The sequence below is a fragment of the Ahaetulla prasina genome, chromosome 3 (genome assembly GCF_028640845.1).
Source record: "Ahaetulla prasina isolate Xishuangbanna chromosome 3, ASM2864084v1, whole genome shotgun sequence".
In the NCBI taxonomy this organism is placed as follows: Eukaryota; Metazoa; Chordata; class Lepidosauria; order Squamata; family Colubridae; genus Ahaetulla; species Ahaetulla prasina.
Window position 1 is genome coordinate 182,681,741 of NC_080541.1, and position 25,994 is coordinate 182,707,734.

The following is a 25,994-nucleotide window of genomic DNA, read 5'->3' on the forward strand; positions in this document are numbered from 1 at the left end:
CAATAAGGTCATGATTTTAGGGAAAAGCAACCTGTAGTTTGCATGAGCACAGATGAACTTTAAATTCCTCTTCCTCCGCTTGAAATTACAATGCTACTCATTACTGTATGGAATTCGATTATGATAAACATACTGAATGTTGTATTGGGTTTAGTAACAAAGCAACAATTATGAGGGGCAGGAAAAAAAAACACAGTGCAATGGTGCCTCAGAAATGTGAAGGTCTTCAGCATGAATTGTATTTAACTGGAAAATCACTGAAAATTTGGTATGCTTCCTATGTTGTATAACCCTTCACATGCCACGTAGAGGGGAAGCTGTCATTCTGATGTTTTGCTTTGTCTGATTAATTACTTTTAAAGCTGACGGTGAATGAGATTTTGCTTTTGAGTCCATCTCCTCAGTTTGTTTTAGTGACATTTCCCTTTTTTTTCTCCTTTGACTATCTGGTGTGAACAGAGGAAGATGAATTTCTTCAGTGGCCTGTTTGCAGCTACCCATGTATTTCTTAGAGTAATGGAGTTTGCTAACCTGGAAACTGGATGAGCTGCTGCTTGTGAAAAAGAATGATTGGAACTGATGGGAGGACAATTGAATGCTGATGATTGGGAGAGAGGAAAAAGGAGTTTCTGAACAGCAAGCTGAGTTGCTTTGCATACAGATGGGGACTGCAGTCTGCTTTCTGCTGTGGCTCTTTACAGGAAAAAGCACCAGAAAGAGGCAAAATTCTACATTATACTTATATACAAAAATGGCTAAAACATGACATCTTAAAGATGCAGTCAAGCCAGCCTAATCTGAAGGGGCCAGCTGTAGCCAAATAATTGCAAAGAACAACCATTATGTCAAGTAAATAAGGATTAATATTGCTGGGCAGATGCATGGGTGAAAGTGATATTGTTTTATTAATTTCATTTCATTACAATTCTTTAAAAATATAGTAAAGGTAAAGGTTCCCCTCGCACATATGGGCTAGTTGTTCCCGATTCTAGGGGGCGGTGCTCATCTCTGAGCCAGCGCTGTTAGAAGACATCTCCATAGTCATGTGGCCTGCATGACTAAATGCCAAAGGTGCATGGAATGCTGTTACCTTCCCACTAAAGGTGGTCCCTATTTTTTTACTTGCATTTTTATGTGCTTTTGAACTACTAGGTTGGCAGAAGCTGGGACAAGTAACGGGAGCTCACCCCGTTACACAGCACTAGGGATTCGAACCACTGAACTACCGACCTTTTGATCAGCAAGCTCAGCATCTTAGCTACTAAGCCACTGCGTCCCTAATTTAAAAATATAGCATCATTTTAAATTTCTCTTGAATATCTAGTGATTTATAAGTATTGATGGTGCTAATTTTCCCCTGATAAAAGCCCCAATTAATGTAAAAAACAGATTTGAGGGTACTGAAAATTTGGGAGTAGGGAAAAAAAGATCAATGATACAACTGGCTTAGATCAGTTCTGAAAACCTTAACCTGCTTTCTACTGAGCTCCTTGCAGATGAGAAGAATGGGTGGGATTTCCTAGAGAAAAAAAAGACTCAGCAAGACACAGGATCTGCAGACATGGGTTATCCACTGTTCAGAGGCTGCAGACATAGTTCAATTTGTATCTATCTTTGCAATAAAAGCTTATGCTACAGGAAAGAATGAGAGAAGGGCATTTCTTCACATTTTGAAGACTGAAAACAAGTTATATTCTTGAGAGTGATTAATTATATTCCTTATAAAAACTCCCTTTGTCAGGTAGGAGTTGGAAGAGACTCATAGTATTTGATATTGGTGGAAAGGTATACAAGTATTGCTTGAATAGAAAAGTCAAATACCAATTGGATGAATGTTTGAACGAATGAATAAACATCCATAATTTTTAACTGCCAAAATTCTTTGAATTGATTCCCATCTAACCAAAAGTATCTTAACCTTTTAAAACCTGGAGGTCTTTAAGAAGGGTTGGACAACCATACCAAACACTATACCTATTCCTGTTTGAGCAGGGGTTGGATTAGAACAGGGGTCACCAACGTTTCAGACCTCAGGGGCCACTAAATTCATAATTTTAAATCCCACGGACAACTAATATGATCTGCCTAATGACCGGCTGGGTGGGCATGGCTCATGTGACTGGGTGGGCATGGCCAACTTGCTGTCACATCAAGAGATATCTTGCCAGCCTCTACTCACTACTTCTCGCCTGTCCACCCGGGCTCCTTAGGGCCCCAACAGGAAGCAGTTGCTGGAGCTAAGCAGCCACCATGAGAAAGAGTTGGCAAAAACAGCTAAGTTCAGATTGGATCTGACTGAGAAGGAGGCTTAGCAGAAGCACCTCACTGAGGATTACAAGCATAGGCTTTCCAAGCAGAGGGAAGACCTGCAGGAGTCCAAAGCCAGATACTGGCGCCTGGAGGCTCAGTGGGCTGAGACGGTCAGCCAGTTCCAGGCCATGATGCAGTCCCAATGGAATGAGGCCCTCCAGCTCTTTGCCACCAGCGGCGCTTCCCTCCAGCCTTTGCCCAAAGCCCCGCACCAGGAGGCTGAAGCAGACCCCAAGTCAGAATTTCTGCCCCCCTCCAACCCACACAAAAAGACCCCAATGGGGAGACTCTGCAGCAACACAAACATTCATTGCATGTATCTGACCCAGAGGCCATAGTTTGAGGACCCCTGATTTAGTGCAATATAAAAAATGCAAATAATTTTTCTGTGGACTACCAAAATTTTCTCAAGGACCACCAGTGGTCCACGGACCACCAGTTGGTGACCACTGGATTAGAAGACCTCCAAGGTCCCTTCCAATTCTGTTATTCTGTTATTTCTATGAATATTATCTCTGCTTGAATCTATATTGGAAAGTGAAATGGTATCTAAATACCATTTACATATATTTATGAACATGGAAACATGATTGCAGCTATCAGTTAGATACAAGCATTCCCTGAAAACTAGCATTCATACTAGAGAGCAGAAGGGCTGGGTAAGTGCTGTTCTGGCAGCAGTCCTCTGATTTCTCAAGAATACTTTAACTCAAAAGTATGAAATTGGATTGATTTAATCCGTGGCACCCATGTCATTTTTTCACAGAGTTTGCTTTCTCTACCTTTCAAATGTTTCTGCTGCGAAAATTGTGCCACCTAGATGGTGACAATTTTTCATCAGATGTCAAATAATGATGTTGTCAGCAATTAATATAAAGTGACATATTGATAGAAGAGAATATTTTTAGCTCAGGGTTGAATTGTGGGGTCCTTGCAGTGGTGGGATTCAGCCAGTCTGCACCGCTTCAGGAGAACTGGTTGTTAACTTTCTGAGCAGTTTGACAAATTGGTTGTTGGAAGAAATCATTAGGGCAGAGAACTGGGTGTTTAATTACTTGAATCCCACCACTGGGTCCTTGGTGCTTTCTGATCTTGGTGTTTTTCTTACAGATGTTTCATTACCGAACTAGGTAACATCATCTGTGCTAGTTCAGCCTTTCAAGGGGCTCAAGAGTGATGGTCTGTTCCTTGAGGTTTTCCATGGTGTGCTGATATTTATTCAGTCTGAGTGTGCATCCATGATCATATCATTTTTTTGCCCACTCTTATAGGCTATTTTCCATCCTGCTGGGCAGTTTATGGGAGGTTTGTATCTGACACTGATGAAGTTACCTAGCTGGTAATGAAATGTCTGAAGAAAACTATTTTTTTTCTAGAAGGTCAGACTGAAGCCAAAGGACTTAAAAAGAGAGACACTGGGCTGTTTGGTAATAAGAAGCATAGTCAGGAATGGTGCAGTGCAGTTCTTGGAAAGTTTGCTCTTCATTTTCTAATTCTTGAGCAATACGTCAGTCCCTCACCTATCTCTATCTTTTAATAGAGTTGGAATACTGGTAACTTATTCTTCTTTTAGAAATTGTGTTAAGGACAATTTTTCTGACAACAATAGTTTTTGAGTAGCAATGCATAGTCTCTGAGTAACTAATCAAATCATATAAGACTTGGTTATTGATAATCTTACATTTTGGTGCCAGCATCACTCTATAAGATTGTATGGTGCTACCTACTGGCTAAAAAGTTTGCTATTATAGTTTAAAGTATGTATACCAAGTCTTGTGCCCAATGATGGATGCATGTCAAAGGCACTTTATTCTTTATAAAAAAGCTTATAATTATTAATAATAAGTCCGTAAGCAGAACAATGAGCCATGCCACATCATAATCAGTTGCACTGGAAAACACTCAGACCATATCTGAAAAACAACACACCTTTGTCCCCTATTATTTTGGTCACAACATAGCAAAGGTCTTGAGCAGAATCAACACAATAAAGTATGTAGCAATCGTTTCTAAATATGAGCTGCATGGCACGTCTTTAGAGAAAGAACACATGAAAAGTTTGGAGGAAACTTTCAATCAGAGCTGCACTACTTGTTCTTTGGGAAATGTGTTTAATTACCCCAAACCAAACCATCCACTACAATGTCCTTTGCTCCCTTCGTTTCTCTTCTTCCTATTGCCCCTGTAGAGGACTACTTTTCACTGCTGTTTCATCTCTTTCCTGTCCTAGTTCCTCATTTGTTGGCTGAAGTTGGAAAAAGAAAAAGTCTGTTTTCTGCAGATTGATGGGAATCCAGTATATGCAGCTGGAATGCTGTTGGTAATATGCTTTGGGGACAGGAACATGTTCATAAAAAATAATGTGTGTTCAGTGTGGGTTTTTGAGGATGCATTGTCTAGTGAAGAAAAAATGACTGATTCTTCTGTTTTAAATTTTCTATGCTGTAGTATAAATAAATAATTGTATACATACAAAAATATATACATGTTATATGTTGAAGTATAGTCAACTGTGCATGTGTTAAGAGAAGGGTAGAATTAAATGATATTGAAACTGTATAGTTCAAATAAATAAGAATGGAAAAGAATTATTGATGGTTGTATTATTGCAAAAACTTTAATCAACAGAGATTATATGAGTAAGGTAAAGGTAAGGTATATGTGCTAGTCGTTCCCAACTCTAGGGGGCGGTGCTCATCTCCGTTTCAAAGCCGAAGAGCCAGCACTGTCCGAAGACTTTTCCGTGGTCATGTGGCTGGCATGACTCAACGCCAAAGGCGCACGGAACACTGTTACCTTCCCATCAAAGGTGGTCCCTATTTTTTCTACTTGCATTTTTTACGTGCTTTCGAAACTGCTAGGTTGGCAGAAGCTGGGACAAGTAACGGGAGCTCACCCCGTTACACGGTAACAAAAGATCAGAAATGTTATTTACTTTGGGAAATTTCAGAATTATTTGTAACATACAAATAATGTTGGGTATTATCTATCAGATTAATTGATTTCATTGTCCTAGAAATGCAAGCCTATGAGATGTCTGCTTAGAAATACAACCCATTAAATTATTGTAAAATGGTCTGATTCACTTATGATGAATTAAATATATACATAAACAAGAATGCATGGGAATGCACCTGAATTAATTTGGGTTTACAAGAGTGATGTATTGAGTGAAAGTTATCTAGAAAACAAATATAGAGTTATTTGAAACAACAACTTTCTTTGGTATCCTTGGGTGCCTTTTTAAATTTTTCTGACTATACACTGAACAAAATAATCATATATTGAAGCTTCACATTTTATTAGTTTGCATATACATTGTTATTTTGCAGTACAGTGCCTTACAATAGCATATCCAGTAAATTGACTCTTGTATATTTGCAGAAAATCTTCCAGTCTTCTAATTCTTAGAATATCAGTTAGCTACAGAGATGAAACAGCCAAAAGCCATTATTGTGAATTAATATTGTGTAGACATCAGCTTGACTCATCCTGATCTATTGGTTAAAAAAGCAAAACAAAGAAGCATGTGAAATCAGGTGACATTATGCTAAGAATCACATATGTAAGTTGACTGTAATTTTCCTTCTTTAGACTATTGCTAACTTTGCATACAGTATGATATATATATTTTTAATTAAGTTTTATTAAATTATAAATTATAAAACATTATAGTTTTGAAGATCTTGCTCTGGCTATGGAACTACTTGGAACATTTTGCTACAGCACACTGTAGAGACTTTTGATATAATTGTCCATCTAGCATTTCCTGATTCCTAGTTTTACACAGTTTCCTACATTTGGATTCTAGTATACTGGCTTCTCAAATGATCATGTTGATGCCAATGTACAGGAACTGAAAGATAATCATATTTTATTGTATTTCCTCATCAAATATATACACAATCTATAGCAACCTGCAAGCTTAGAGTTCACTTAACTTCTAAATTTGGTAACAATTTCAGTGAGAAAATGCAATATCTACTCTGAAGCAGAAGTCATAATGCATTGTAATCACAGGTTTTAAATTTTCTTATAACTTTAGTGAAAGTTGCCTAAAATTACCTAGAAATGCAGTACAGAAGATGAAAACCGACAGTACAATTGTCTTTCATCAGACATATGATTTCTAATAGCTGAAAATCTTCCAAAGCACAGGGTCTTTCTGCTACTGATGCAGATCTACACTGTTTCTACTTTTTATGTTAATGCAAACCTCAATATATTTTCTAGTGGTGTACAGTACTATTTTTGGGGTAGGGAAGTGGGGATATTTATTTCTTAAAAAGAAAAACACAGAATATACACCGTACCTTGTCAAAATGTGACACTAGGCAAAAGGTATTTCAGGAAATCTCAGGACTTAGATAACTTCCAAGGAAAGAGAAAAGCCAATTTTAAGATTTCTGTAGTGCCATTCTTAGTATCTGACAACACCTCTGTCAGGAGCTCTTTCAAGACATCTTGGTATTTTTCCAGCTGTTTGGAGTTCAGATGTATTCCAATTTCTACTGGAGCAATCATCTAGGAAGGAGAAGTTGGTTAACATATAAGGCAAGCCAACATTTTAACCACTCATATATACTGCATAGAATTCCCATAAATGGGAATTTATTATTGGTGAATATTATTAGTAAAGGGGTTTCTCAATTCAGATTTTGATAATGTGACCGGGGAAATAGGGTTAAGCTGCTTTTCTCAAAGGGTGATTGTGAAACTCAGTTTCAGTGTTTTTTGTTCTTACAGGTTTTGATAGTTTATCCCTTTTTGAAGTCCTTGAGGCCATAGTCCAGTTTACAATGAGGCATGCATAGCAGTGACAGTTGAACTATTGGGTCTGTGATAGATTCAAACATCTGGAATAGCAAGAACATTAGCTTTCAAGAACATTAGCACAAGAAATATGGAATCCCTCAGGTGGCATGGAAAAATCTCTCCTGAAAACATAAAAACTCCCAATGTTCAGAGAATAGAATGCAAATATAACGAACATATTTGCTCCTGTTGCTTGCTTTCATGGTTTTTGAACATTTTTAATAAGTAACGCAGAAGGATTAAAGAGAATCATGAGAGATGTAATAATTTGGGGGTGGATTGGGACATTTTAAAGGGCTCTTGTGGTTTGTATGGAGTCTTTTGAGAGAGTGAGACAAGATTAATTTTTATAATTGCATAATTGCACCCTTTGGATGTTATCTGCTGGGACTTGCTAACAATGAACGGTAGATAGTATCTACATTTTCAGAGTAGTGTTGCTGGCATTATACAGATGAAATGGGGAGGAAGAAATAATGGGTACAAATTTGAAATGAAGGCACCTGAATTACCTTTTCAACATTGTTACAAATGTTCTATATCTTCCTTCATACTGCTGGAAATGGTGTGATATATGTAAACGTAATGCATGCTAGATAGTCTAGTGGCACAAAAATACAGAACAAATTCAAGGTGCATCACTTATTCATCTAAAGCAAATATACAAGAAAATAGGACAAGATGCACAAGTTGTCAGTTGAAGGCAATAGTTACAGGTAATCAGCATATTGGTGGGTGGAAGAGAAGAATTTGTATGCCAAGCTTAAATTCACATTGCATTTCCTTTTCCCTGTTCTAATTGTTTAAGCAAAGAGAGCAAGGATACATTAATCGGAAATTATATGGCTTGAGTAGTGATGTATACCGTGATGTGCCTATGTAACACCTCTATTCTAGAGCTGCAATGGCTACTAGTTGGCTTATGGGTGCAATCCAGGGTGTTGGTTGTCCCTTCATGGTTCAGGGCCTGGATATCTGTGGACCCACTTCTCTTAGTAATATCTGCATGCCCAAAAAGATTAAGATGGCTAGGCTTAATGATGCACTGAGTCCCTTTTCTCATGATTTGTAATCTGCTGGGACCTTGAAAGCATGCCTTTTTTGTTGCCGCTGCTGCACTTTGGAATAGCTTGCCCACTAACATCAAAATGGCCCCTTTTTCCTGGCCTGCAAAATGTTCATTAAATCTGGTTACTTAACAGGGCACAGGGATTGGAATTCTATGACTGCTGATTTGGTTTTTGAGTGTGGTATTTCTGGAGTTTACATCTACCTCCTTTCATTTGTCTTCAAATTTCATTTGAAATGGGGGAAATGGGGGGGGAGGGGAAGATTATAAATTGATTGATTGCCATTGTACAGGAATAATGGTAGAATTAAACAAGTTGGAATGGTGTAAAGTCAGGACCGCTCGGTAACCACTCCCGAAGGGAAAGGGTAAGGAAAGAGGAGTAAAGAAGGAAGAAAGTAGGTAGGCAGGTAGGTAGGAAGGAAAGAAGGGAGGGAGAAGAAAGGATAGGAGGAGAAGAAGGAGGAGAAGATAGAGGGTTAGAAAGGATGGTAGTGAGAAGTGGGAAAGAGGAGGGGAAGTAGAAAAGCGAGGAGAAGGATGGTGGGGAAAGTCGAAGAAGGATGGGAAGGGTAGAAAGGATTAAGGGAGGGAGTGGCAGTCGAGCAGCTCTGATTGAGCATAATTTGAGTATAGGATCGATTGTTGGATAAGTGATTGTATTGTACACTGGTCAAATTGTGGGAATTATTATGGAAAATTAAAAAAAAAATTGCCTTAAAAAAAAAAGAAAAGAAAAAAAATTTCATTCCCCCCCCACCCCCAAAAGAATGTTAACTGATAGAGGAAAGTCAGAAAAGGACAGTCTAAGGTAAATTAGCTATTTAAGAATAATCAGGTAAATGATCCAGTACAGACAAATGAGATTAAAGGAAAGTGGAAAGTCAGTACGGAAACCCTTTATAAACAGAATAGAGCGTGATAGAAACAGTAAAAGACACAGAATCTATTCCTGTTCCGGCTGCATTAGAAACTGAAGCACAAGAGGCAATAGATCACCTGTCAAATAGGAAAACACCCGCTATAGATGAATTAACAACTTGGTTGTTTAACGCTCAGTATGAAACAAGACCGTGTGGCCTAAAGATTGTGAAAGCATGATGTACATACCCATACTGAATAATGGAGATACAATAGAATGTGCAAATTAGCAAACCATTGCGCTAATTCATCTCGCAAGCGATGTTTTGCACATATTGTACAAATAATCAGATAGGGAGAGATAAACCCCACATAAACAAGCAGATTTTAGAAAAGGCAGAGGGACATGAGGAAATTATTATCCATAAGATGGGTACTGGAGAAAGCAAGGGGATTTAATTGACTTTACTTTTGCTTTTTTGAATAGGGTGAGGCGTTGTATCGAACAGCTCATGACACACTGCAGAATAAGGAATGTCTAAGGGGTGTGCCAGAACACAGGATTATTCATATGAAAAATATTTAGAATGAACTAGAAACTACTGTAAAAACTGAAGAAGGCATATATAGCAAATATATTATAAAATGTTCAGCTGAACGAGACAACTTTTTTATTATTATTATTATTATTTATTCGATTTTTATACCGCCCTTCTCCCGAAGGATTCAGCCAAAATAAAACAGCCAAAATAAAACAAGCAATACAATATACAATTAAAACCCGAATTAAAAAACTTATTATACCATTGGCCTAAAACAGGGGTGTCCAAAGTTTTTTGAGTGAGGGCCAAATACAGAAAAATAAGCAAAGGCCCGGGCCACGGGGGGGGGCTAATTTTTTTGTACCAGTTCTGTGGGCGTGGCTTATTTTGGGGTGTGGCTTGGTGGTCATGTGACTGGTGGGCGTGGCTAACTCCTCATGTGACTGAGTGGATGTGGCTATGGGCATAGAAACTACTCAGAGGGCTAAAAAAAGTAATTTTTGACCAGTCCTCACACTTATGACCATCCTCACATTTATGCCCATTGCAGCATTTTTAACAACCATATCACTCATTTCACAACTGCTTCTCTTCACCACGGTTACAAGATAGGGTGCAAAATGTAAAGATAGTTGTAGGTGTGAGGACCAGTCAAAAGTGTGAGGACAGGTCAAAAATAACTTTTTCAGCCCTCTGAGTAGTCCCTATGCACAAAATGCTGCAACAGGCATAAATGATGACCGGTCATAAGTGTGAGGACTGGTCAAAAGTGCGATATAGTTTTTGTCTGGAGACATTCTGCACACTTCCCCCCACCAACGCTGTTCGGCCCCTCGCCGCCCTCACCTGTTTCTCGATGCCGGTCTTCTTCTTTTCCGCCAGGGGAGTCCCAGCTGCTTTCTATCAGTCTGCAGGGTGCAAAACTGTCACGCTGGGAGATCCTGCAGCATGCAAAGAAGCCCCCAAGGGTCCCTCGGTTTGGGCACAGGTTTGGGAGCAGAGCCCCCAAAGGGCTTTGAAGCTGCTCCGAGGGGCAGCTGGGGCCCATGTACAGAGTGCACACAATAGCCTCAAGCCACAAGAGTTTTGCAGCCAGCCAGTCCTTCTCAGAGGCAGACAAAATGAAACAGAAACAAGCCAAGCGGGTGAGAGACACCTTCAAAGGCAAACAAACAAAAACTTCCCTTTGGGAAGAGGCAGCGCTGTGCTAGGAAGGCCGGCTGTTCTCCTCCGAGGGCCTTGTGGGTCAGCCAGGAGGCTTTGGCCCCTTGGAGGAACGACCTGGCAATGCCCCATGGGGCACAGGGCCACCAGCCGCCAAGCTGCCTTGGGCCCAAAAGACTCTTTGCGAGGAAGGGCTTCATCCCCTTGGGCATCCCGGCATCCCAGGATGTTGCCATCTTCCCAGCTGTGGCAACACTGCGGGGGTGGGTGGGTGGTGGGTCTCTTCGGCTCTCTCCCAGAGCCTCCTTGGTCACTCAGCTTCCCGGACAAGGCCCCAACTCAGCTGCGCCTCACCAGGCATTCCCACCAACTGAGCTGCATTGCCGGGAGGGGGAGGCGGTGGCTGGAGAGGACAACCCGCCGCCCCCACCCAGAGGTTCTCCGGGAGCAGAAGCGTCCCTGCCCCGCTGACCTCGGCAGCCCCGCAGCGGGCCCACTCAGCAGCTCAACCTCCCATCCTCCTCCGCCCGCCTCCCCGCCTGCCCAGCCCTGCTCTGCCGACCCGCCCGGAGAGCCTACCTGCGCGGGCGCCATGAGCCGAGGGCGCCCGGAGCAGCGCCGGAAGGTCTGCCGCCCGCCCGCCTCCTCCTCTGTCTGGTGGGCCGGGCTGGAGCCGTGGGCGTCCCGGGCGCCCCCTACAGCCCAGTGGCGGAATGGCCGGCCTGCAGCCCCGGGTGGGCGGGGGTAGCCTCAGCGGAGCCTCCCCGCATCTGCAACCGGGCGAGCGGCGGCTTCCTTGGGGGCCAGGACGGGGGCCGCACCCCACTGTCCACCGAGAATTTGCTGCGGGCCAATAAAAACTGACCCGCGGGCCGCATTTGGCCTGCGGGCCGTAGTTTGGACACCCCTGGCCTAAAACTTTAAAACATATAAAACTAAAAAACCCATTAAAATTCATAGGAAAAATTTAAAAACCCAATAAAAATCCAATAAAATTTAAGCCAGCCCCGCGCAAATAAATAGATGTGTTTTCAATTTCAACAGCCCTGCCTGAGCTGTTGGAGGTACTTGCCGCTGTGGCGGTTGAGACCCCCAGACTTATAGTCATGGGGGATTTCAACCTTCCATCAGCTGGCTTGTTATCGACGGCAGCTCGGGAGTTCCAGGCTTCCATGACGGCCTTGGACTTGAATCGAGTAAATGATGGCCCTACGCACATGGGGGGAGGCATGCTGGATCTGATTTATATCTCTGGACAGTGGTTAAATGATCTGGAATTAGATGATTTAGTAACAGAACCAATGTCATGGTCCGATCATTTTCTCCTTCGCCTAGACTTCCGAACTGCCACTCACCATCGCAGGGAGACGGAACCTATACGTTGGTTCCTTCCCAGGCGCCTGATGGACCCCGAGAGGTTCCTGACGGAGCTTGGGCCATTCCCTGAGGATCTGGCCCACGGCACAACTGAGGAACTAGTTGTGGCCTGGGAACAGGCCGCGGCTGGGGCCTTGGACCGTGTCGCCTTTGCGCCTCTGACCCGCGAGATCTCGTCCGGCCCCTTGGTTCTCCGAGGGGCTGAGGGAGATGAAACGCCGGAGAAGACGCCTAGAGAGCACCTGAGGTCCAGTCGCCCGGTTGATCGACACTAGTTAGGTCCTATTCTAGGACCTACCTAGTGGCAATGAGGGAGGCGAGGCGCCTACGCCCACCCTCATTGCGCCGGCAGATAACCGCCCGCCGCCCCAGCCTGGTGACCCGCCTCCTTCATCAGGAGGTGCGGATGACCTTGCAGGACGAGCCGAGGAGTTGTAAAGTCAGGACCGCTCGGTAACCACTCCCGAAGGGAAAGGGTAAGGAAAGAGGAGTAAAGAAGGAAGAAAGTAGGTAGGCAGGTAGGTAGGAAGGAAAGAAGGGAGGGAGAAGAAAGGATAGGAGGAGAAGAAGGAGGAGAAGATAGAGGGTTAGAAAGGATGGTAGTGAGAAGTGGGAAAGAGGAGGGGAAGTAGGAAAGCGAGGAGAAGGATGGTGGGGAAAGTCGAAGAAGGATGGGAAGGGTAGAAAGGATTAAGGGAGGGAGTGGCGGTCGAGCAGCTCTGATTGAGCATAATTTGAGTATAGGATCGATTGTTGGATAAGTGATTGTATTGTACACTGGTCAAATTGTGGGAATTATTATGGAAAATTAAAAAAAAAATTGCCTTAAAAAAAAAAAGAAAAGAAAAAAAATTTCATTCCCCCCCCACCCCCAAAAGAATGTTAACTGATAGAGGAAAGTCAGAAAAGGACAGTCTAAGGTAAATTAGCTATTTAAGAATAATCAGGTAAATGATCCAGTACAGACAAATGAGATTAAAGGAAAGTGGAAAGTCAGTAAGGAAACCCTTTATAAACAGAATAGAGCGTGATAGAAACAGTAAAAGACACAGAATCTATTCCTGTTCCGGCTGCATTAGAAACTGAAGCACAAGAGGCAATAGATCACCTGTCAAATAGGAAAACACCCGCTATAGATGAATTAACAACTTGGTTGTTTAACGCTCAGTATGAAACAAGACTGTGTGGCCTAAAGATTGTGAAAGCATGATGTACATACCCATACTGAATAATGGAGATACAATAGAATGTGCAAATTAGCAAACCATTGCGCTAATTCATCTCGCAAGCGATGTTTTGCACATATTGTACAAATAATCAGATAGGGAGAGATAAACCCCACATAAACAAGCAGATTTTAGAAAAGGCAGAGGGACATGAGGAAAATATTATCCATAAGATGGGTACTGGAGAAAGCAAGGGGATTTAATTGACTTTACTTTTGCTTTTTTGAATAGGGTGAGGCGTTGTATCGAACAGCTCATGACACACTGCAGAATAAGGAATGTCTAAGGGGTGTGCCAGAACACAGGATTATTCATATGAAAAATATTTAGAATGAACTAGAAACTACTGTAAAAACTGAATTTTAAGACAGAATGTTTCATAGTAATGAACGGAATAAGTCAAGAAGGCATATATAGCAAATATATTATAAAATGTTCAGCTGAACGAGACAACTTTTTTATTATTATTATTATTTTATTATTATTATTATTATTATTATTATAATAATATATTATTATAATAATAATATAATTGTGGGGTGCCGCAGGGGTTGATTCTCTCGCCCCTTCTGTTCAACATCTATATGAAGCCGTTGGGTGAGATCATCAGTGGCTTCGGGGTGAGATACCAGCTGTACGCTGATGACACCCAGCTGTACTTTTCCACCCCGGGCCACCCCAATGAAGTTGTTGAAGTGCTGTCCCGGTGTTTGGAAGCCGTACGGGTCTGGATGGGGAGGAACAGGCTCAGGCTCAATCCCTCCAAGACGGAGCGCCTCGCGGCCGACCTCTGCCCCCCCGTCAACACTGTCTGCGACCGGTCGGAGAGATAGGAGGAGAACCACCGATAAACGGTGCCTCCCACTCCCAATCCCTCCAACCGGCGCAGTAAGATACCATGGTCGATGGTATCAAAAGCCGCTGAGAGATCTAATAGGACCAGGGCAGAGGAATAACCCCTGTCCCTGGCCCTCCAGAGATCATCCACCAATGCGACCAAAGCTGTCTCCGTGCTGTATCCGGGTCGGAAGCCGGACTGGAACGGGTCTAGATAGTTTTTAATGATTTTAATGATTTTAATGCCAGTTTTAACTGGCATTAAAATCAAAGGTCAAATGAAATATTTGAAATGACACACATTTCTTAACTGAAAATGTGTGTGTGTGTGTGTGTGTGTGTGTGTGTGCATCCAGGTGCACCTGTAAGTAAGCATTGACTCCTGGAAACTGTCTGGAGAGGTCCCTGCATTTCTTGGCCAGATTTCAGAAGTCGTTTGCCATTGTTTGCTTCCTAGGGCTTAGAGAATGTGACTGATACAAGGTCACAACAGCTGGCTTTATGCCTAAGGTGGGACAAAAACTCACAGTCTCCAGTTGCTAGCCTGGTGTCTTAAGTAATACACCAAACTGGCATTCTAGCTGACAGTACAAAAATTTGATAGAATTTAAGCTGCAAGGAAAAATGGAAATATTCTGGGTTGATATCAAATATTAAGAAGACAATAGTAACGTCAACCAACATTTGGTGCATTCACAGTTGGCAGTGAAGGTAGCACTGTCAATGAAAGTAGGGTTGACAATATAGAGGCAAGGGCTATTTGTTAGAAATTCATATATTTTATATAAGATATGTAAGTCACAGACAGCTGACAATTTCTGAGCAGGTGAAAGAGATAGTGCAGTATTCATATCCAGTCATACTTTAATTCCTTTAATTCTTTAGCACTCTGACTCCAGAAGTTTTTCGGGTTTTTGTATTCATTCACTATCCTCTTGTTCTTTCAAGATGTGTGGATGTTTATATTCTTTGCATTTCTGCTATCCGGTCTAGATAAGTTCTTTCAAGTTAGGCTGGGATTTTCCTGTCATGAAGGATATGTGTCTGGTAAATAGTTTTCTTGGGCTGACAAATAGTTAAAATAGAAATGGTTAATCTTAGGGGAAAGCAATCACAATGTGATATGAAGGATGAATATGTCCCTATGACTACAAGATCAGAATGGTTGATATTACCGCTTTTCTAATTATGGTTTAGAAGATAAGCACCTTCAAATGATGACTTTGGAGACAATAAAATGAACAACAAAAGCAACAAACACTTATTCCTGGCCAGATACAGACTAGCTGCTCCTCTAAGATCAGCAAGTCTCATACTTGGAACATAGGATTCAAAAGATGATGGACTAGAAGAAAACTACAATGGTTGGTAAGACAGAGGATAGAAAACAGTGGATAGACAGGGCCAAAGAATGTTGCTGGAAGATCTAAGGATTGTTCAAGATGGGGGTATTTGTCCATATTGTTGCCAGGTTATTAACTGGATAATTCAGTATTTCGTTTAAATGAACAAGTAGATTTCCCCCCCTTCTCTCTGATTAATGGGGGAAATAGACTTTTCTGTCTCTGGTTACTTGAACTCATCAACGATAACATCTGAGTCAAATGAACTGAACTTCATGTGAGCTCAAAAGAAAAGAAATGATCATTCATATTTGACTAGTGATTTATGATAATCTTTCTTTCAATCAACTCAAGTATATCTCATTTTGAAGACTAGAATAGTTTATAATATTAATAATAACAATAGTATTTGTACTGTAAGGGAACTTTTATCGGCTAAAGTTTTTTGGAAACCAACAGGATATCAGGTTGTGCAAAAAAGAATAGAGCAGATTCTGCTTGTGAATGTCTCAGTCTAAGAATATTCCAATAAATTTGCTGTGCGTTAGGTTTCCCTGTACGTAAGCTTCCCCGATACACTAACTGACATTTCAGAAAAGTTGTCTTGCTATATCTATCTGCTTTATTGTCATAATCCAAAGAATAGTGTACCTTAATTACTTGCCCTTCATCTTCTGCAAATTCAGCAAAATCTCTTGTGTCAAGCGATTTCTTCTGTGCTTGATTCTTTTCTTTCTCCTGGAAATTGCAGAAGGATACAATAGTCAAGTAGGCCAGCTTTTGAGCAGATAATGACAGAAATGCAGCTACATAGGTGATCAGTTGTCAATAGACAATTCCATCAACAGCATGTGTTTAAAAACTATTTTTAAATTCAAAGTCCTGGTTTACTTACTGAAGAATATGACCACAATCTCTTCATTGTTGCATCAAATCATAAGCTCAATTTTATTTCATGCTTTACAAATTAGATAAACTTTTGCAATTTGATGTTATACAGGTAAGTTAGGCATCAACCCGTAATTCCAGTTGACCTCACCAAAAGTAACATGCAGTACATTTGGGGGAGGCACAAAGTTGATAAATCAGATATTCTTGTGCTTCAGATTCTTTGCGTACTCTAATCTATTGAATCGATAAGAGCTAAAACACTGGAAGTGCTTTAGTTCTCATAATCTTCATTATGCTGTGGTAGGACTAACTGCAATTTATAGCTAATTATTGGGCTTTAAGATCTTTTCTTATATGTTAGCTGACTGCTGAGCTTCTATACAACATGTTTTGACTATACAACATGTTTTGAAAAAGGAACCTTTTTCATGCGGAGACCAGCATTGGTTATTGGGTATTTTGTTAGTGTGCCACACACCAAACAATGGAGAAAGCCGGGAGGTGAAAGTGATTAATTAGACAGGACATAGGTTAATTAGATTGATGTAATGCTATTAATATGTTGAAAAAACACTCCAAGCGTATTGATCCATCAAGAAAATGCATGCATAATAATACATTTATAAGGATCAACTATACTTTTCTTCTTCTGTCACAAACAAAATTCACTTGCATCTTTTGAGGAAGCTGTGAAGGTAACTTTCCAGGTTTTGGAAGATTGAGTAAGGCCTGTGTTTTCTGTGCCCTGCTTTCATTATGGCATTATACATATGTCATACATGTTTTTTTATATATCTTAATAGGCATTTTCTGAGAAAGTAATTTAAGCTTTTCTCAGAGAATATAGACAGTGGTCTGCTCAATTTTCCAGCAATTTCTGCTTAAATAAATTCTTATTATCTTGTCTCCTTTGAATTAATTTGGTAATGCACATGGGTTCATTTGGATGGTGTGGCAGCTGCTTCAGAGACTGACCCCAACAATACCAAGACCTGAATAATCATAACTCTTTAAGAAATAGACAGTTGTTCTACTTCAGTGAAATTTGAAGGCAGGAAGCAAATCTAAATTATTAACCTCAAAGCCAAATTCTGATTCTAGATTCTAGCTGGTTTCCAATGATCAGAAAATAAAATGATAGAGGAGGACAAAATAATGCAGTAAAATGGTGAACAGATAGGATTAGAAGAAGTGGTAGGAAATCCAATCACTAGAATATAAGAAGATATCCTACTCCAAGTCAGACGTTGGTCCATTTAGCTCAGTATTGGCTAAACTGACTAGCTAGTGGTCTTTGGAGTTCTGGATAGAAAAAGGATGGTCTTATTGTTCAGATCTTCTCGGAGATCCCTAGAACTGGGTTTAAAGCTCAGCTACATTCAACTACATATAATTTGTGGTCGTTGATCCATTTCTCAAGAGGCTCACCTGCATTCTTCTGAAATCTTCACGACTATAGAAGGCAAGATATCCTTCACTCTCTTTAGCCAACATGGCAGTTATGTAGAGTAGCAGTAGACTTGTTATCACACTTTTTGGAACCATCCTGAAGCTTTAAAAAAATTAATTTAAAACAAATTGATAATAATGAGAAAAATGTCACAGATCAAAATAGATTATGATTTTTCCAGGCATCTTTCTTTACTTCTTTGTCTAATATTTTCAGCTGTGGCTGTATATTAGCTAGAAATGATTGTCTTAGTTAGATTTAAGCAATTGTTTCTTGTTCCTGGCTGGAAAGAACACAAATGTGATAACTATGAAACTATAGTTCCATGGCTTCAGTACACTGTTTCACTGGGATTATTTTTGCAAAAAACATTTTCTTTAAGCCTTTTGACTCTCTGCGATTTACATGTCAATTAGCACATCTTTCTAAACTAGTTTTGTGCGGGGAAAAAAGAGGTTTTGGTGAGTCCATCTAACATGCTAAACCCGAAGCAATGTTTTATCAGCTAAAATAGCTGGGTTCACAAAACTTTTTTTATACAAGAAGAAAGGAGTCATTTTAAGACTTGACATGCAATATGTGTACTGGTCAAAACCAGATGCTAGTACCCAGTTATGAGATCAGTGTAGGATTATCTGTGTATATATAGCTTGCAATCACATCAGTCCTTTTTTTAAGAATTCTAATTGCAGAGCCCCCCCACCCCCATTTACTGCAGCAAATGAAAAAGGGAGTTTTAACTCTTTCCCCATTCATTTTACAAAATGAGAGAAATCTTCTCTTGTACTTTGGCCTAAATCATTCTTTTTTTCCTAAAAATATATAAGATAAAATAAAAACTGTATGACTGCAAGCCATGCTCTTAATAAAGCATGTCACTAAGAACTTATTTATACTTTTTCTTGGAGTTAAATACAATGTAGGATGCATCAAACGTTTTTGGTTTTATTTGCATTATTAGAATTTATGTTAAAGCCTTGTTTGCTAAAAAAAGGAGAATATTTGTAGCTCAGAGTTGACATGTGAGGTCCTTGGTATTCTCTGAGCAAGAAAACAAGCAAGCTCAGAGAGCACCAAGGACCATTCATGCCTTATTTGGTTCAGGTTTAGCATAATGCTTAATTCCAGCCATTATTTTTCATAAACTATGTTTGTTTGTTTGCTTGCTGTACTGTTAACCCAGCCAAGAATGGGCTTTTTCAGTACACCATATCTTAGCATAAAAGGTAAAGGTTCACCTCGCACATATGTGCTAGTCGTTGCCGACTCTAGGGGGCGGAGCTAATCTCTGTTTCAAAGCTGAAGAGCCAGCACTGTCCGAAGACGTCTCCATGGTCATGTGGCCAGCATGACTCAACACCAAAGGCGCACAGAACGCTGTTACCTTCCCACCAAAGGTGGTCCCTATTTTTTCTACTTGCATTTTTACGTGCTTTCGAAACTGCTAGGTTGGCAGAAGCTGGGACAAGTAACAGGAGCTCACCCCGTTACACGGCAGCACTAGGGATTTGAACCGCTGAGCTGTCGACCTTTCGATCGACAAGCTCAACATCCTAGCCCCTGAGCCACCGCATCTTAGCATATGCAAACTAAATCTATATCACTTGTTTAGAATTGTCTGTTCAACCTGTACTCTCCAGATATTTGTGGACTTCCATTTCTATTATTCCCAGTGAACATGACCATTTCAGAACTTAATCTGTATTATTTGAATAACGCAAGTAGCATTTCGATGGCGCATGAATCATGACTGAATTTTCTCAAACCAATCTTCAGAGGCAAAAACTTCTGCCAATAGATTTAGGTGCTACTTTAGATTCAGGAGATCAGTTCTTCCCAATTACTATCATTCATGTACACATATATATTATGTATGTATGCATTTGCATGTATGTGTGAATGTATGTTTTACAACTGCTTTCTCTAGTCTGGCACCTTCAAAATATGAGGACTACTAGTCCATGCTGGCTGGCAATTCTGAGAATTTTAATCACAATATGTTTGCTTTTCAGTGTAGAATAGAAATTAAAAAAAAAAAAAGATGAACAAGACTTATTTATAAGGACACTTTTTCATGTTATTCCCACATTGGTATTTGTAGTCTAGGGTATAAGCGGTTATGTGCCAACTATCTTGATTATCAAATGAATAAAAAGACAAAATGTAAATACATTAAACAAATAGCAATATAGGTTGTAAATAGTTTAAAATATAAATTATGATTTTGATACATTCTTATTTAAACTCAATAATACAAAATCTCTTTTTTAGACTTGTAAATCACCAATGCCCTACTGATATGCAATTGGGGCCCTTTTAGATGTATTTAGAAAATATTCTTCTCTGAGCTGAAAACAAAGTCAAAAGCTCCAAAATTACTCCAAACCAATAATGTTCTAAGAGAGACATCTGTGTTTGCCTCATACCTTGGCAATATTCCAATATTTTCATAAGTAATTATTGAGAATTTACCTTAAAATTGAGCTGTTCAACAACTAAAGTGCACTTTCAGAAACACTCAATTGTTTCTTACATCTGTTCATTCTCGACTAGAGGGAACCCAGGTAGCTCTTTATAGAAGGCAGTCTATTTTCTAATTAAGGAACACCTGATACAGTGGTGGGTTTCAAATTTTTTTACTACCGGTTCTGTGGGTATGGCTTGGTGGGCATGGCAGGGGAAGGATATTGTAAAATCTCCATTTCACCCCATTCCAGGGGAAGGTTAATGCAAAATCCCCATTTCCTCCTGATCAGCTGGGACTTGGGAGGCAGAAAATAGATGGGGTCGGGTGCTATTTACTGGTTCTCTGAACTACTCAAAATTTCCACTACTGGTTCTCCAGAACTGATCAGAACCTGTTGAATACCATCTCTGACCTGATAGTGTAATTAGATTAAACAGAAGGCTACTTCTGGGTCCTCACGTTATTCTACATTTTTTTGTTTTCTGTTGCTTAGCAAAACAGAGTGAATTAGGTCACATTTACTATTAAGATATAGCTCATGCTTTACAAACTGCAGTGTTTGAGTTAACATATCCCATTATTCCAGAATCAATCAAATCACACAAAAGTTTAGTGACATATGATTCCAGCATGGCATAATTCACATGTAATTCTAAGATTGTGACCATCCTTAGACTTACATGGTCTTACCCTGTTCATTTCTAGGTCCAGGCAAATCATTGGCTATTATTATACCCAAACCAGCAAACTGTTATTTGGCTGACATATTATACCAATTTACACTATGGTTCAATGTGTTATGTGAATCTGGTTTATATTTTATGTTTGTCCTCCAGACCAGAATTGAAACTTTTTTCAAGCAAAGTTCATGCCTAGCCTGGTAGGCAATCAAGTCTAATTTCTCACAATCCAGAGAAACAAAGTAGAGTGTGCCAAACCTGAAAATCAGGGTATTGGAAAACTCAAGGAGATGAGAAAGGAAGGAGTGGAAATTGTCTCTAGTATATATAAATTGATCCATGCCTGTAGTTGGGACAACAGATTAAAAGCTCTATTTACTTCTCTAATACTAGATTATTCGCTGATGAAATAAAGACTGAGGGATCTTGCAAACCCACTGGGCTGTTACTAAGAAATAACCACATTTATAACTGAGTTTCAAGGCATTTGAAACTGTCACTCAGCATTGCTAAAATGAAGTGTTTATTGTAATTTTAAAGCTGTATTTCAGAATATATAGGTATTTAAATGGAGAACTTTGTAGCATGGATTAGTCTTTTTCATATTTTTTAAAATTCATTCCCTAATGAGAAAAAAGTTCTGGTTTTTGAGAATTTTGTATTGTTGTTATTATATTTTCAAGTCCCTTCTTCCTTCCATACATTTTGACAAAGGATGAAATCAGACAGCTGTAGTGAGAAGAAATCTAAAAATACATCTGGTCAATTTACATTAGTGTGCTTAATTCCTTAATATACCTTGATAGGTTATACTGCCAAGAACATGGTTTATCACTCCCAACTCTATAGGAACCTGAGTTTAAGGGACTGTTGTAAACTACTTTCAACATGACTGGACAACAATACTGCATTGCAAGAAACGATTATGTAAACTATTTTTAGGAATTGTTTTAATTATTAAATGCTCTTTCATGAACAAACTTAATGAAGTGTGGTCAAAATACTTAGAAGCTTTAATCCTGAGAGTTAATTAATTTTTTAAAAAGTGCTTTCACCATTATATGGATACTGCTCTTGGGTCAGATTTAATTCCAATCAAGCCTTCATGTACGAATAATGCTGCGCAGTTTCTGAAACTAATATTCTTGGTACTTAGATTATGGTGGAAGAAAAAGAATTAAATATATCATATACATGGTATTTTTACAATATACTGTATATATAATTGGATGTGGGTTTACAGTGCATTCAAAACCCACACTATATATTGCATCCAAGTACCTTTCCCCCCCACCTTTCAAAGACCAAGGATATTTCTGTTGAGGTAAGGCAAGAAACTATGTTTAATTTATTGTGGTGATTTTATTTAAGAGCATAGATTGGACCTGAGTAATTAGATACTGATTAGAGACCTGAGTAATTAGAGAGTAAATCCTATACTTACTCTCTTGTTCACTTTAATTGATTGCACCACACAAATATCAAAGGACTGGAATTTAGCCATTATGGTGTCCATCTATATAAAAAAAGTAGTTGATAACTACCTGCAGCTATTGGTCCATCAGCCTTTAAAGCATACAGTAATAAATAAGATATAGCCTAAATATCTGTGAAATAAAGTGGCTGATTTATCTTTTCAGAAACACTTGATAATTCAAAACTATTTTTTAACTCAACAATAGGACTTTTGTTACTATTCTGCAGCATATTTATTTACTGTATTTCAGACATCAATACATTAGAGAGGGTCCAGAGATATTTTGTTAGAAGAGTTCTTAAATCTTCTGCTCGAAATAAAATTCCCTATACCACCAGGCTTGAGATTTTAGGTCTAGATAGCCTCGAACTCCGTCGTCTACGTTCTGACCTATGCTTAGTTCATAAGATTATTTATCAAAATGTTCTACCTGTAAATGAGTACTTTAATTTCAACCATAATAACACAAGCGGTATCAATAGATTTAAACTCAATATAATTCGCTGTACTCTTAATTGTAGGAAATATGACTTCTGCAATAGAGTAGTAAATGTCTGGAACACTCTACCTGATCCTGTTGTTAGTCTCTCTAATCCCCATACCTTAAACTGTCTACTGTGGACCTTTCATATTTCTTAAGAGGTCCCTAAGGGGGCGTGCATAAGTGCACCAGTGTGCCTACCATCCCTGTTCTACTGTTTCCAATTATATGTAATCATTCTATGTGTTTATGGCTATGTTTTGCCTATTTATATCCTTTTTTTTGTGCCAATTTTTTTTCATGTGTCCATATCTATGTTTATACCGTTACATGTTTCCTTGCACTTGTTGACAAATAAATAAATAAATAAATAATAACAACAACAATAATATTTGCCTGCTTCTAGTTCTCATGGACAGTTTTCACTGTGTGTCGCAAACTAGAAAATATCCAGTTTTATTTATTATCAGGGCACACCAATCTGTTACGATTCTGGGCAGTATACAAAATAAACAGTTAAAATACAATAAAGACACCACACTTCTCAAATGTCCAGAAAGGACCAACAATCATTTAGAAAAACAAGAACATTATACAAGGAATTCTGTCACCCACTCTGACCCACAGCCTGCAAATGAATCAGAGTGTAAGCAAAAGCTTTCCTCTTCTATGTGGTAAAAGAATAATACTATAATGTAATAAAATATAAAACAAAATAAAACACCATTTCATGAGCAGCTGTTACATGTCTGAAAATGGATGCTAGAGCCCAAAGCCTCAGAATGAATTTCTGGATATTGCTTTGAGCCAATTGCACCATAAAGCTTAGTGAACCAGAATCATGGCTTCTGGTTTGCCATGACTGAAAAGGGGATACTCATAACTATATAATACAACCTGCTTCTTGCTTCGAACAGTGATACCTACCTTTGCACAAATACATTATTTTATTTGTCATCTCATCAGGGCTCAAAATCAGTTTACCTCTTTTGCTTGTTCTGGATTTTCCATGAGATTTCTCTTCTAGGGCAGGAAAAGCCTTCCAGTTTCCTTTAGTCTGATTGGTTACATCCCTGAATACCCCATCATCGCTTGGCTACCTGGACCCAACTTCTCTAAATTAATATTCTGATTATACCTTCCAAGCAAACAGTGTGTTTCCTGTTTGTAAATCAGCAATACTTCTAAAACAAAAGAGTCTAAATTGTTATCTTGGGAGCAGGATCTACTTTCATTATCCTCTTTTCTGATCGTTTAGGACAGAGAGTGGGAAAACAATACAAAGAGACACAAAGGCTCAGGAAACATTTTTCTTGTCTTGTTTCACAATTGCTTTTGCCTCTATAATTCGGTCAGCCTAGAGAGACCCAACAAAATGTTGTATTTGTGCCTCTCATATTTTTGCTTTTTATTTTCCCTTTAAATATTCATAGATTTCATGCTTGGAGAAATATCCGACTGGCTGATATTTCTCCAAAGAACAGTTGATAGAGTTGTGTTTTCTTGATCCCACCCTGATCCAGATCAAAATTTTCCCCATCTGCTATTTGTAACGGAAGTAACTGAAGAACTTTCTTTCCTTAGTGAAGAGTAGGAACATAATAGAGAAGAGCTTCCAACTCACTCAAGACCATAGCAGGAGGTTATAGCTCCCAAGCCAGCTAGTTGTTAAACAAAATTATTTAAAAGAAATAGACCAAATAAAAGAGGAGGTGGAGTTGCACTATATATAAGAAATAACTACATCTCTACAGAAATAGAGCACAACAATGATGAAAATCATCTTGAATGTATTTGGGTCAATATAAAAGGGGTGAAAAACGATATTGCCATAGGTCTATACTATAGGCCACCCAACCAAACAGAGGAAGTAGATGAACTTTTTGCTAGTCAGCTAACTAAGGTATGTAGGAAGCACATCACAGTAGTAATGGGGGATTTTAACTACCCTGACATCAACTGGGAAACAAACTCTGCACCAAGTGGAAGATCCAACAGGTTCCTAACAAACCTAGCAGACAACTTTGTTTCCCAAAAAATAGAGAAGGCGACAAGGGTATCAGCCATATTGGACTTAATTCTCACTAACAGAGATGAAATGATAGAAGGTGTTGAAGCTACAGGAACCTTGGGGCAAGTGACCACGCAATATTGGAATTCAACATTAAGCAAATACAAGTAGTAGAACAAAGTCAAACTAGAGTCTTGGACTTTAAGAGAGCTAATTTCAATAAACTTAGAGAGATCTTGAGAAGGATTCAATGGATGAGAATCCTCAGGGGGAAAACAACTCAAGAAGCTTGGGAAATTTTGAAAAGTGAGATTATAAAAGCACAGTCTAACACAATACCAATGAAGAAGAAAATAGTAGATCACAAAAGAAACCAGCATGGATGCATAAAGAACTATCTGACAAATTGAAAGACAAAAGGACAAATATAAAAAGTGGAAAGAGGGGCAAATAACTAAGGCAGAATATCAGCAACAGCCCGAGCCTGTAAAGATGAAGTGAGGAAAGCTAAGGCTCACAATGAACAAAGGCTAGCGACAAAAGTAAAAATAATAAAAAGCTTCTTCCAACATGTTAAAAACAAGAAAAAAGTCAAGGAAACAATTGGCCCATTGCTGGGAGAAAGTGGCAAGAAGATGACAAGCAACAGGGAGAAAGCAGATCTACTTAACTCATATTTTGCATCTGTCTTTACACAAAAGGAAAAACAATCCAACCTATCAAAACAGCACTACAAAAACAGATTAGAAACACAAGTTAAAATAGGGAAGAAAATGGTAAGTGAACACCTGTCTACCCTAGACGAGTTCAAATCACCAGGACCGGATGGATTACACCCCAAGGTTCTGAAGGAACTGGCAGGCGTGATCTCAGAACCACTGAACTATATCTTTCAAAGATCCTGGAGCACAGGGAGCTGCCAGAGGACTGGAAAAGAGCTGATGTAGTTCCCATCTTCAAAAAGGAAAAACAGATCCAGGAAACTACAGACCT

At 39.4% G+C, this 25,994-nt stretch overlaps 1 protein-coding gene across 1 annotated transcript in view; it reads right to left on the reverse strand.

The window, feature by feature from the left end:
- Positions 1-5,594: 5,594 nt before the first annotated feature.
- Positions 5,595-25,994, reverse strand: part of MLN (motilin) — a 31,823-nt gene continuing 11,423 nt past the window's right edge. Inside the window, exons 2-5 of the mRNA XM_058176761.1 lie at positions 17,864-17,987; positions 16,196-16,282; positions 6,624-6,834; positions 5,595-5,807 (exon numbers count right to left, since the gene is read on the reverse strand). Coding sequence (XP_058032744.1) covers positions 6,667-6,834; positions 16,196-16,282; positions 17,864-17,987 — 379 coding nt within the window. The 3' untranslated portion in view covers positions 5,595-5,807; positions 6,624-6,666. The remainder of the gene's footprint in view (positions 5,808-6,623; positions 6,835-16,195; positions 16,283-17,863; positions 17,988-25,994) is intronic.